At 46.3% G+C, this 12,237-nt stretch overlaps 1 protein-coding gene across 1 annotated transcript in view; it reads left to right on the top strand.

Annotated features, from left to right (window-relative positions):
- Window positions 1-12,237, top strand: part of uvssa (UV-stimulated scaffold protein A) — a 178,176-nt gene that overhangs the window by 71,690 nt on the left and 94,249 nt on the right. The window contains exon 8 of the mRNA XM_072497539.1: window positions 2,702-2,813. Within this exon, the coding sequence (XP_072353640.1) occupies window positions 2,702-2,813 (112 nt within the window). The remainder of the gene's footprint in view (window positions 1-2,701; window positions 2,814-12,237) is intronic.

The raw sequence follows: 12,237 nt of genomic DNA, 5'->3' as shown, positions 1-12,237 counted from the left end.
GTTTGTTGAAAATCTGTTGAAAATTTGAATAAAGATTTTTTTTTTTTTAAAAAAGAAATGCTGGGTAGTGGTTTATTTCCATTCAATTCTGAACCATTCCTTGTTCTCCATTGAAACTGCTGCCAATTACAATAATAAACTAATCGCTAATAATATATTCTAAAATATTTTTGAAAGAACAGGCATAACTCTAGCCAAAATATTTAAATGTACACCACAATTTGTGTTCAAATATTTTCAAGTATTCTGATGAATGCTTTAGCAACTGAAACATGCATTTATCGTGACTTTAGAGCATCAGAGTCCTTCCTAGAACTTGGCTCTGCTTCATTGCAAAAACAGTCCCTAATGTGCTATGATTGCATACACCTTCTCATTTGTTATTGGCTCATTATTTGTCAGTCAGATGCATCTCTATCAAGTTTAAAAGCAAGCTGAAATCATCAGTGAACAACAGTGCAAGCTGATTGTGATTTTACAAGTCTTTGCCACAATCTTTCGAAATATTGTATATTTTTTATGTTGTACAGTTAGAGGCTGAGGCTAGATGCACCTGACTTACTGGAGTGCTATAATTTGCAGGACCTTCGAGAAAGGATATTAGCATATAAATAGCAGATGCAATGACGACTATCACAGCTGAGTACATTTAATTTTTAGTTTATAAGATAGAATGGGTTTTTAAATGCATAGCCATCAAGCCTGCAGAATGACAAATGAAGTTTAGAGTTCACTTGTCTAAGGATGCCTTATAATATCATTTTTTAGAGTGTAACAGACACTTATTTAAGACAGAACAAAACTGATTTCCTGGGTGGGAAGTAATTGAGATTACCTCCCAAATTAATTAGACCATGGAGAATTTATTTTATGATTCTATTAAGATTTTACACAAAACAAAATGTATAGGGAAGCAGATTTTTTTTCAACCATTCAAATATTTATAATGATCCCTTGCTTTAGCTTAATTTGCTCTGATAATATAAGGGCAAATAATTCATTTGATTTTATGTTTTGCCATAATTACGACTCATTCAGTAAAATACTTTGCATTTTTTGGTATATTAAAAAACTGCAAAGAGATGAGATAACACAATATCATACTGATAATTTTGTTTTAAATTGAGTTGTGATATGTTGCTCTTTCATCCATCCTTGTGCACTAATAGTGCAATGTTTTCAGCACTTTTATGTATAGCCCAGTGCTGCACTCATAGTTGGCATTAAAAAGTTGTAGCTTCCCTGTTGTATATTAATCATAGAATTGTTACAGCACAGAATGAGGCCTTTTGGCCCTTTGTGTCTATGCTGGCTCTCTGCAAGAACAACTTACCTAGACCCACTTCCCACCCTTTTCCTAATGTCTGCAAACATTTCCACTTCAGATAATTGTCCACTTCTCTTTTGAAAGCCATAATTGAATCTTACCCCATCACAGTCTCAGGAAATGCATTCAAATCTTAGCCACTTGCTGCGAATAACGTTTCTCCTTATTTTGCCATCGCTTCTTTTGTCAATCACCTTAAATCGGTGTCCTCGGGTTCTTGATCCTTCCGCCTTTCCCCCTATCTACTCTGCCCCAGCCCCTCAAGATTTTGAATGCTTCCATCAAATCTCCTTTCAACCTTCTCTTATCCAAGGAGAATAGCCCCATTGTCTCCAATCTATCCACGTAACTAAAATTCATTATCCCTGAAACCATTCTCGTAAATCTTTTTTGAACCCCTTTTTGTGACACAGGTGCTGCTATTTTTGCATAAGAGATTTTGGCTATTTAAGAACAGGCTGTACTCCTCAAACATAATTCATAATGTAAAGATTTTTGAGATGTTTGGAGGTGATAAAGTACCCTGGGGTAAAAAATTGTCTTGGGCTCAAGCAATAACGAATTCATAACTCAATTTTAATGGAAACAAAAATTGTGTGGAGTACAACACTAGCTGCATATTCACAATTGTTCATTTTGTGTTATTGCCAAAGACAGAACATTTTATCCCCAGCGCCCACCTGACTGCAAACACTGTGACTTATTACATTTGAATAATGTACTTGTGTAAATTGGAGATTCTTGACTGAGGTGGTTCCTTTACCAGGGTTATTGTTGCTGATGCATTGTATGCCAGAGAATGCTTGTAAGATTTTTGGAACCTTTCAGTAAAAGTATGTAAAATTAAAATAAATAAGGAAAATCTAACCTCTTCAGTTCTAAGAAGTTCCCTTTTCCGGATTTGATCAATGTTTTTTCAGCTTTATCTTGCCTAGAGTTAAATGCAAAATTGTTTTTCTAATGATTGAAATTTTGACGTTTTACTTTTGAGAAATGGTGAACACTGGATAATGGCGCAATTTCATGCATTTAAAAAAAAAAAGCAGTATATGTTATGCATTGTAGCACCAGACCCTACTGCACCTTTCAGAAAATTAAAACTCATAAATTCTGTTTAGTGTTTGATGTGCAGTGTGCAAGCTGAAAGCCATAATACCCTAAACCTTGGGTTGTGTTTCACCTTTCATAAATTCCTGGGTAGATTCTATACAAAAATAATTTTCAGGTCCGCAGCTCATTGTTATTCAGACTTGATTGATTGCTGTCATTTACTCACTGAGAAAGTTAAGTGCTCCTGTCATTTCCGAAGAGTATAATTAGGATGTTTCACAGGTCAGCGATAGTGACAGGTTTTCTTTTGATTTGCTTCGACAGATGAAAGGGACCGATGAGGATGATGACGACGACAATGATGATGATTTTGTTGAAGTTCCAGAGAAGGAAGGTTATGAACCGTACATTCAGGAGCACCTTCGGGAGGAATACGGTGAGTTTGTGCAGCTGCCGGCTGCCACTTCTCAGTACGCTCTCCCACAGCTACGTAAACAAAGACCCATTATTAAGCAATAAGGTGATCAGTTGTGTGCTTAATCTGCCCACTGATGACTGAGGAAGTTATTACCAAGTTATTTGAACACCCATTTATAATAGATAAATAAACATCTTGCGATGATCTCCCCTGATAAACATCCAATAACTTTCTCTTGAATATATCAGTTAAATTTCTTTCTGGCCCAGCTAACGCTTCTACTGTACCTCATCCAAGGCCGAACAGAACGTCCTAACTCCAGTGCCAACCCAACTGTTCAAATCCAATTGACTTGCTCCCAACAGTTTTGTCATTTCAATTCTTGTTTGTAATTCATAGTGTGGTCATGCTTATTTGAACGATGATGTAAAAGTCTGTAACATATTATGCATTCACATTGCAGAGATGTTGGTTTTTGATTAAAGCAAAATGCACAAGCAGTTGGTGTGTTTATGTAATGCTCTTCCAAATTCATATTGTTACAAAGTCAACTGATTCCAGAAGCGTTTTTTTCATGGTGGCGTGAGGTAGGAGTGTTATTCAACTGGGTTTACTACAAAATTCATACCAGGCAGACATAAATACCAGTTCATGGCATTAATGTGGCAGTCTGAAAAAGATAATGTAATAGTACAATCCTAACTAGGCTGAATCAATCCGTCCTCTTAATCCTGACACTAAATCCATCTTTGGCACGTTTCACGTTGGCTGTGAATAAGAAAAAGGAGTCTAGTTTATCTAAGATATATGCAGTCTCAAAGTAATAAAAAGGGGTCAACTGTTTGTTGAACGAACAATAGTTTTATAATATTTTTGCTTATGAATGCTAAATTTATTTAACAATAAAGATTATTATTATTTAATTAAATCAGTCAATGGAATTTATATTTGATTTACCTGAATGTAAACAATTATGATTACTAAAGTAGCATGCTGAATCCAGTGACATTATTTAAATTAATCTTTTCAAAGCTAAAAGGGCAGCACAGTGGTTAACATTGTAGCTTCACAGCTCCAGGGTCCCAGGTTTGATTCCCGGCTGGGTCACTGTCTGTGCGGAGTCTGCACATTCTCCCATGTCTGCGTGGGTTTCCTCTGGGTGCTCCGGTTTCCTCCCACAAGTCCCGAAAGACATGCTATAAGGTGAATTGGACATTCTGAATTCTCCCTCTGTGTGCCCGAACAGGCGCCGGAATGTGGCGACCACGGGCATTTCACAGTAACTTCATTGCAATTTAAGCCTGTGACAATAAAGATTATTATTATTCGATTATTATTATTAGAACTTTAAGGGGAGGCACGTGGGACAGTGGTTAGCACTGGGACTACGGCGCTGAGGACCCAGGTTTGAATCCCGGCCTTGGGTCACTGTCCATGTGGTGTTTGCACATTCTCCCCGTGTCTGCGTGGTTTCACCCCAACAACACAAAGATATGTAGGTTAGGTGGATTGGCCACACTAAATTGCCCCTTAATTGGAAAAAAGTAAATACTTGGGTACTCTAAATTTACAAAAAATGATCAGAACATTCTGCGTTTTTCCATATTCATGTTTTTAAAAATTATTTCAGTTAGCTCTCACAGAGAGAGTTTCCTGTGTCTTTCAAAATTTACAAAAAATGATCAGAACATTCTGCGTATTTCCATATTCATGTTTTTAAAAATTATTTCAGTTAGCTCTCACAGAGAGAGTTTCCTGTGTCTTTCAAAAATGGCATCTTATAAAGTTTTACTGAAATTTAGCTGTCTTTAAACCAGAATATTTTGGGGTTAATTTCTTATAGTCTTCTTGACGGAGTCAGCAAGATTTGGTTTCAAGGACTTCAACTCCAGGAATTGAACTTAAATCTTGGCTGACACTCCATTGCAGCATGAAAAACTACTTCATTGTTGAAGTTTTTTCTTTCTGATCAGCCATTAAATCAAAGTCTAATCTGCCTATAATATAGGAAGCGCAGCAGCCAATTTGCACGCAGCAAGGCCTCACAAACAGTGATGCAATAGTAACCAGTTAATCCTTTTTGTGTTGTTGGTTGAGGGACAAGCCAGGTTAGTAGGGGAACTCCGCTGTTTTTCATCAAATTGTGTTACAGGATATTGCATGTCAAAAGTTGATAGCTTATCTGACACCTCTGACAGTGCACCACTCCCACAGCACTTCAGCTAGACTTTATGCTTAAATATGTGGAGTGGGATTTAAAAATTCCCAGTCGTCTGACTCAGATGAGAGGCCTGAGCTATTTTGGATTTGTTGACAATGGGTAGCAGTACAGTGTTATTCAATATAATTCGATTAGGGAGTAGGAAAATCAGGCAGACTTCCTACTCCTCATTGTTATACAGCAGCCCAGGATTGATGGGCTTTGCAATGGATGCAAGTTCCACTCTGCTTCCTCTCCTTCTGTAGCTCACCACCCTGGCTGCTTATGAGGAATAATCATTTAGATGTAATATTGGATAAACGCTGGTACCTGTGGAGCTAAATAAGAGGCAAAGGCGATTTTAAACATGTCCATGTGATTTTCAATCTAGTTGATAGTTTTGCAAAGGAGTTTGTTGTTGTATGTGATAGCTTGGAATGGTGCAACGTTGGTTAATGCTGTGAGTCTCAACATGCTGAGTTTTTAATCTCATCTGGGTTGTGCAGCAAGTGCTCTGAATGCAGGTATAGAAGAACTACCTCATGAAATCATGAATGGCTCATCTCATGATTTATTTTCTGTTAACCTACCTTCGGAACTCTTTTTAAGATATTCTAATTACACATTCAATTGCTGATGATATCAAATTTGTTTCTTGTGAACAAATCCACTAATCTAAATTTTAAAAATGAAATTATGCAACAAAATAGGAATTTAGATTTTAAAAAGGAATTATCAGCTAATTTTAATTTAGCTACTTCAATGCCAAGAAAAATTCTAAAATAATCTGGGGAGTTTGATGAGCAATAACAAAGGAAAATGTCCTGAAAGGTGAGATGAGCTTGCTCAGGTATCTAACCAAAGCAATCTTGGATTTTGACACCGTCTCTATTTCTATCAACCCTGATTATCAAGTAGGAAAAGATTAAAAATACACCTCCTGTCAACTTTATCCATTATAAATTCCTGTGTTCATATTTGTAATGGAAACTGTCTGGATAAAATTGTCACATTGTAAGTACATCCTCACCCATTGGAAGTGTTATGGCAAATTCATATCGACACTTTCTATTTTAAATGAGGTTTCAGGAATATATACATCTGCCCAGTTTTCCCTTGGACAGGAACATCGGGCAGGGTATGTAACGGCTGTCTGATCTGATGCTGCTAATTTTGGGTCCCTGTTAAGTTGTAAGTTCCGCTCCAGTGTGTAATGCCACAGGCAATCAATTGGTTGTAATATTTTGCCAGTATTGATAATCTGGCAGAACACAAATTAAAAAGATTGTATGGGACCTCTGTCAGGACTCAAAGGCCTTGAAATTACTCCGTGCAAATGTAATGTCTAAATGCATAATACATGTGCGTACAATTCTATTGTTCCTCGGCTTTTAAGGAGATATTTCTATTTCATTTTAAAACTGTTGAGGATTTAGTAATATTTTATTTTACTTTAAATTAATGTAGTAAACCTGCAGAATTAGTTGAATTCCAGTACTTTAAAACTCCAGATGTTTTCTTTTGAAGTGTAGTTGTAGCTGTAATATCCATTCTGATATCCTTGGTGGGAACATTTTCTAATACAGACATCTCCCATGTCATGTTGATGCTAATTTTAAGAATATGTATGTCGATCTGTTATTTTGAAATGGTGGATAATTTTTTTTCCGATCGCAAAGTTTGTTAAAAGCAAAATACTGCGGATGCTGGAAAAACACAGCAGGTCTGGCAGCATCCGGGGAGAGAGAAACAAAATTAATGTTTCGGGACCAATATGACTTCTTTAGAACACAAAGTTTAGACAATACATTCTGCAGTTAGTGAGCTATTAGATTGTTTTTACATTTCTCTTTCTGTCTTCATGCTGCAGATGAAAATTTGCAGAATTGTTTATCTCTACATGTGAGATAATTGAGATGAGTGGTGTGAATGAGTCACTCCAAATGAGTGAAATATGGCAGGCCATGGGCGGGATTCCCCCATGCCGCGGCGTTTGGGAGAATCGGCGTTCGCGCTGATTTTTCGCGCGACGCCGTCCCGCCATTCTCCCAACCGGTCATCGAGGTCGGCGCCGCGCCTGCCGGAGAATCGCCATACTCAGTGGCCCAGATGGGCTGAAGGTCACGCCGTCGCCGTTCACCCCTGCTAAAACTGGCTGACGATGCGGAGTGAGGAGGTGAGTGGCTGGCGTTCTCGGAGGCAGCATGTTGTGGCATCCACGGCCGGTGCTGGCGGGGAGAGGGGTTTTGGGGAAGGAAGACGCCATGCTCAGGGGAGAGGGCGGAGGGAGGGGGGGGAAGGAGGAGTGGGTGGGGAAAGGATGCCGCCATGCTCGGGGGAGGGGGGGGGGTTTCCGCGGGAGCAACATGCCAGCCGTTGTTGCACCACCGTTCTGCCCAAACGCACCACCCCCTACCTCCCGCACCATCCGACAACCCTAGCCCCCACACCACCACTTTCACAGCACCTTACACCTGCGGCACAACGGGATGGTCTCACAGAGGTGCTTGTGTAAGCGGGTGTGATCAGTGCATGTTGAATGATGACAACCCGCTCTGCGATGGGCTGTGAGCTCCGGATCGTTAGACAATGTCTGACTCATGGCCACAGCTACACCCTCCACCTCGGTGGTCCCTGTAAGCGTCACGGACAGTCCATCACCTGGCCATATGGGGTAGCTGGCATCGGTATGCCGAGGACGGCGGGGTGTTGGGGGGGAACACACACCCGGCCTCACTGTTGTACCGAACTTCGACCCCAGCGCCACTCGGTCCCCTTCGTGACCCCTCAGGCACCGGACATAGCACAGAGGCATCTAGGTTTGGTGTAACAGTGACTTTAATCGGGACTTTCTCATACAAGTGCCCTTGCCTCTACTAAGCTGTGCACTGCATCCGTGCCAACTTACTACGTGTCTAACATCTTTGCCTTACGGGTCCGACCACTACGCCTTGGTGTTTCCCCAGACGGTACAGCAGGAGTGGAGGTGGACTGCGACTTGGCTCCCCGTCGGCGCGCGTTTCCTGGGGCGGCCCGGCTTGGATGGGCCAGGTTGCTCGGCGGGCGTGCTGATGGCATGGTGCCACCCTGTTCTGCCCACCAGATGCACCAGGGACGGAACGGGGGGAGTCCGTGTTTTCCGGGACCTCCCTTGCTGGAGTCACCGGGACGGGCCCCAGAACCTCCTCCCCCTCGGGGAGCTCGGTGGTTGGCAGGCCTCACTATGGGACGGTGGTGCCTGCGGAGACGAGCGCCGTGGCACCAACACCACCTGGCGCTGCCAGTCCTGGAGACCCGCTGTGGCATCGACCAGAGTCTGCACGTTCGCAGCGATGGAGCTCAGGGAATACGCCATTCCTGTCAGGGACTGTGCAACCTTCCGCTGTGCTTGTGCGACGCAATCCAACACATGCGCAAGGCCATCGATGCTCTCGGCGATGGCCTGCTGGGACTGGGTCATGGCCTGCTGAGACTGGGCCATGACCTGCTGAGACTGGGCCAGACTCCGGAGCACGGCGACAATGTCCAGCTGGCTCTGGGATATGGCTGCCTGTGAGTGGGCAGCCCTGTCCTGGGCCACGGATGACACGTGCACATCAAGCCCCACGCCTTGCAGAACCTGACCCATGGCCGAAACATTTGCCCCCATTGCCTCCACCGCGGACGCCACCCGTGCGGTGTCGGCTTGGGTGGCAGCCATGACCGGCACCACTCCCTGCTCCTGGATGCAGATTGACTCCTCCAACTGCGTCTGCAGATGGTGGAAGGCAGCCGACATCCCGTTGTCCACTCCCTGGGTTTCCAAATGCATCAGGTCTGTGTGTGGGTCTAGTAAGAGTCCAGGAACCCGGGAACTGTCTGGGCGGCAGCTGGGTGCTGGGCCTGGCCTGCCCTCTGACCGTCCAGCCCCTCGGCTGCTCCTAGATCGATAGGTTCTTGATTAATAAGGGCACCAGGGGTTATAGGGAGAAGGCAGGAGATTGGGGAGGTAGAAAATTATCAGCCATGATTGAATGGCAGAGCAGACTTGATGGGCCGAGTGGCCTAATTCTGCTCCTATAGCTTATGGTCTTATCTCAAAACCACCTTCATACCAGTGAAAACTAAAATATCTCCATGAGTAGGAGATTGTGGGCAGCATGGTAGCATAGTGGTTAGCACAATTGCTTCACAGCTCCAGGGTCCCAGGTTCGATTCCCGGCTTGGGTCACTGTCTGTGCGGAGTCTGCACGTTCTCCCCGTGTGTGCGTGGGTTTCCTCCGGGTGCTCCGGTTTCCTCCTCCTGTCCAAAGATGTGCAGGTTAGGTGGATTAGCCATGATAAATTGCCCTTAGTGTCCAAAATTGCCCTTAGTGTTGGGTGGGTTATGGGGCTAGGGTGGAGGTGTTGACCTTGGGTAGGGTGCTCTTTCCAAGAGCCGGTGCAGACTTGATGGGCCGAATGGCCTCCTTCTGCACTGTAAATTCTATGATGATAATACCTCCACCTGCTGTACCGATTCGGCTGTGTGGTGCGCACCAGTCAGTGTCCCAGAAGCCTCATCACTAATGTGCCCAACCGAGGTGAGTGTAGCTGCGATGGTGGAGGGTGTGGGTGACAGCAGTGACGCAAGGTCCATTTCCACATTGGACCCCAGGTCTGGGGTCTCCTGGGTCGAGCCTTGAACCGATGGACGTTGTCCCCGGCCGATGTGAGGTGCCATTTCCGGCCTGTCCATCATCTGTCTGGCCGTGCTCTGTGCGTCACTGTCCAGAGTCCCCGTCCTCTGTCCGTCACTGTCCTGGCTCTCCGTCCTCCCATCATCCATCTATGTCCTGACTGTCCGTCCTGTGTTCGTCAATGTAATTTCTGTTAGTCCTCTGTGCGTCCGCTTCCTGGGCCCTGGCCTCGGAAGAGGGCCCTCCTGTCCGTCTTCCTTCCCCTCCCTGGCGTGAGTCCCTGTGGACGGATGGACTTGGACCTGGACGGCGGGGGCTTATCCGAGACGTTCCGGGACGATCGGCTGCTGGCCCTGGAATACACTATAAAACGTGTATCGTTAGACACGCGGAGTCGGGTGTGAGGGGGTGGAGGGGGCAGTGTGAGGGAGTGGAGAGTGAGGGGGGGGGGTGTTAGGGGGTGGAGAGGGCAGTCTGAGAGGGTGTAGTGTGGGGGGGGTTTAGGGGATGGAGGGGGCATTGTGAGGGGGTGGAATGTGAGGGGGGGGTTAGGGGTGGAGGGGGCAGTGTGAGGGGGTGGAGTGTGGGGGAGGGTTAGGGGATGGAGGGGGAAGTGTGAGGCAGTGGAGGGGGAGGGTTAGAGGGTGGAGGGGCCAGTGTGAGGAGGTGGAATGTGAGGAGGGGTTAGGGGTGGAGGGGGAGGGTTAGGGGGTGGAGGGGGCAGTGTGAGGGGGTGGAATGTGAGGAGGGGTTAGGGGTGGAGGGGGCAGTGTGCAGTGTGAGGAGGCGCAGTGTGAGGGGGGGGGGGTGGGATGGGGGAGGTGAGGGGGTGTAGCCAGGCAGGGGAGTCTCACTTGGTACTGCGCCTCCGATCTGGCATGGCGCTACCCCCCGGGTGGCAGCTCCCCCAGCGAGGTCCAGAGCCCTCTGCTCATGGACGGTGATGGGGTGCAGCAGAGGTGATCCCCCTCCGGTTCTTGCACGCTCACGGTGGTTGTGGGCTGTCTTGTCCTGCGGGGGGGGGGAAAGCATCAGAGTTCGGCGGTCAGCAGCAAGACGCACAGATGTTAGCAACATTATGACTTTGGGGGGGGGGGGGGGGGGGGGGGGGGGGGCGGCACTGGGCACCACGTCACGTCGGCTCGCAAGGGGGGTGTCGTGCCCATGTGGGTCAGGTGCAACATGGTGCACCCCCTCCTGCGTGGGCGGGGAAGGGCGCGACACGTGGTAGGGGGGGGGGCGGGGGGGGGGGAGGGGGTGTGTGGCCCGGGCGAGCTCTCGCGGTACTTACCCTGGCAGTCCTCGTGAGGTCGTGGAGCTTCTTGCGGCACCGGTCTCCAGAGCAGGGGGTGTGCCCCACAGTGCTGACGGCAATGTCCACTTCACGCCAGCTGCGCTTGACTGTGCTGGCCGGGTACCGGTGGCCATGTCTTGGGCACAGGATTGCCCTGCACTCTTCAACTGCGTCCACCAATGCCTCCAGATCATTGTCCCGGAACCTGGGAGCGGCACGGTGGGGCTCAGCCATCTCTTTTTCATGGCCTGTGCGAGAATCGCGCACATTCAATGACGCGGCGTCATCCGGGCGTCGTGCGATGACGGCGCTGCTCTGGCGCCACGCCCACTGCGTTTCTCACGGCCCCGCTGCCGGCCCCTTTTCGGGGCCTGAATCGATGCTGCCGGCTGCCCGTTTGCGCTGTCGTGAAACGCGACGGCGTTCGCAACGGCATGGACTCTCTGACTCGCCATCAGAGAATCCCTTCCCATGTGGCTTATTGTTACTGACCACAGTTGATTTATAAGACAGACTGATAGCTGGTGTCAACGAAAGTTAATGGTCAGGACTAGGAATACTGAGCGGATTCTCCGCCGGCGGGATTCTCCATTTTGCCGGCGCCCGGGGGTTTCCCCACGGCGTGGGAACCCCCATTTCCATATGACACAAAACTTGGAAGTATTGTGAACTGAACGGAGCATTGTAATAGACCTCAGAAAGACACAGAAAAAGGCTGGTGCGATGGATGGACACGTGGCTGATGAAATTTAATGAAGAGAGGTGTTTCATGATAGATTTTGATTAGAAGTAGTAAAATAAGGGAGATCTAAAACAGAATCCTGGAGGTATAAGTCAAATAAATCATTGAAGGTGGCATGAGTAAATGACTCCCTCTGTCTGTCTCTCTCTCTCTTTCTGTTCTCCATAGGGAAGAGAAGGTTGTGCAGGGATTTTATAGAGGTGTTCAAAATCATGAGGGATCTAGATAGGAAATAAATAATTCCCTTTGGTGGAAAGGTCAAGTACCAGATCAAAGGACAACAATTTAATGTGATCGACAAAACAACCAAAGGTGACGAGAGGAAAATGTTTTTTTTCCTGCAATGGGTATTCCAGGTCAGAATGAACTACTTTGGAGTATTGTGAAGACCAATCAATCACGACTTTGAAAAAGGAATTTGATAAGCACCCGAATTAAGAAAGTTTACAGGACTACAGGGTGAAGGTGAGGGAGTGGGTCTAGCATAATCACACTTGTAAAGAGCAGGCACAGAATTGATGGGCCAATTGATGGGGTGACACAGCGGC

The sequence above is a fragment of the Scyliorhinus torazame genome, chromosome 3, assembly GCF_047496885.1.
Source record: "Scyliorhinus torazame isolate Kashiwa2021f chromosome 3, sScyTor2.1, whole genome shotgun sequence".
Lineage (NCBI taxonomy): Eukaryota > Metazoa > Chordata > Chondrichthyes > Carcharhiniformes > Scyliorhinidae > Scyliorhinus > Scyliorhinus torazame.
Note: the sequence above shows the minus strand (reverse complement) of the source record. Positions and strands in the feature narration are given on the sequence as shown.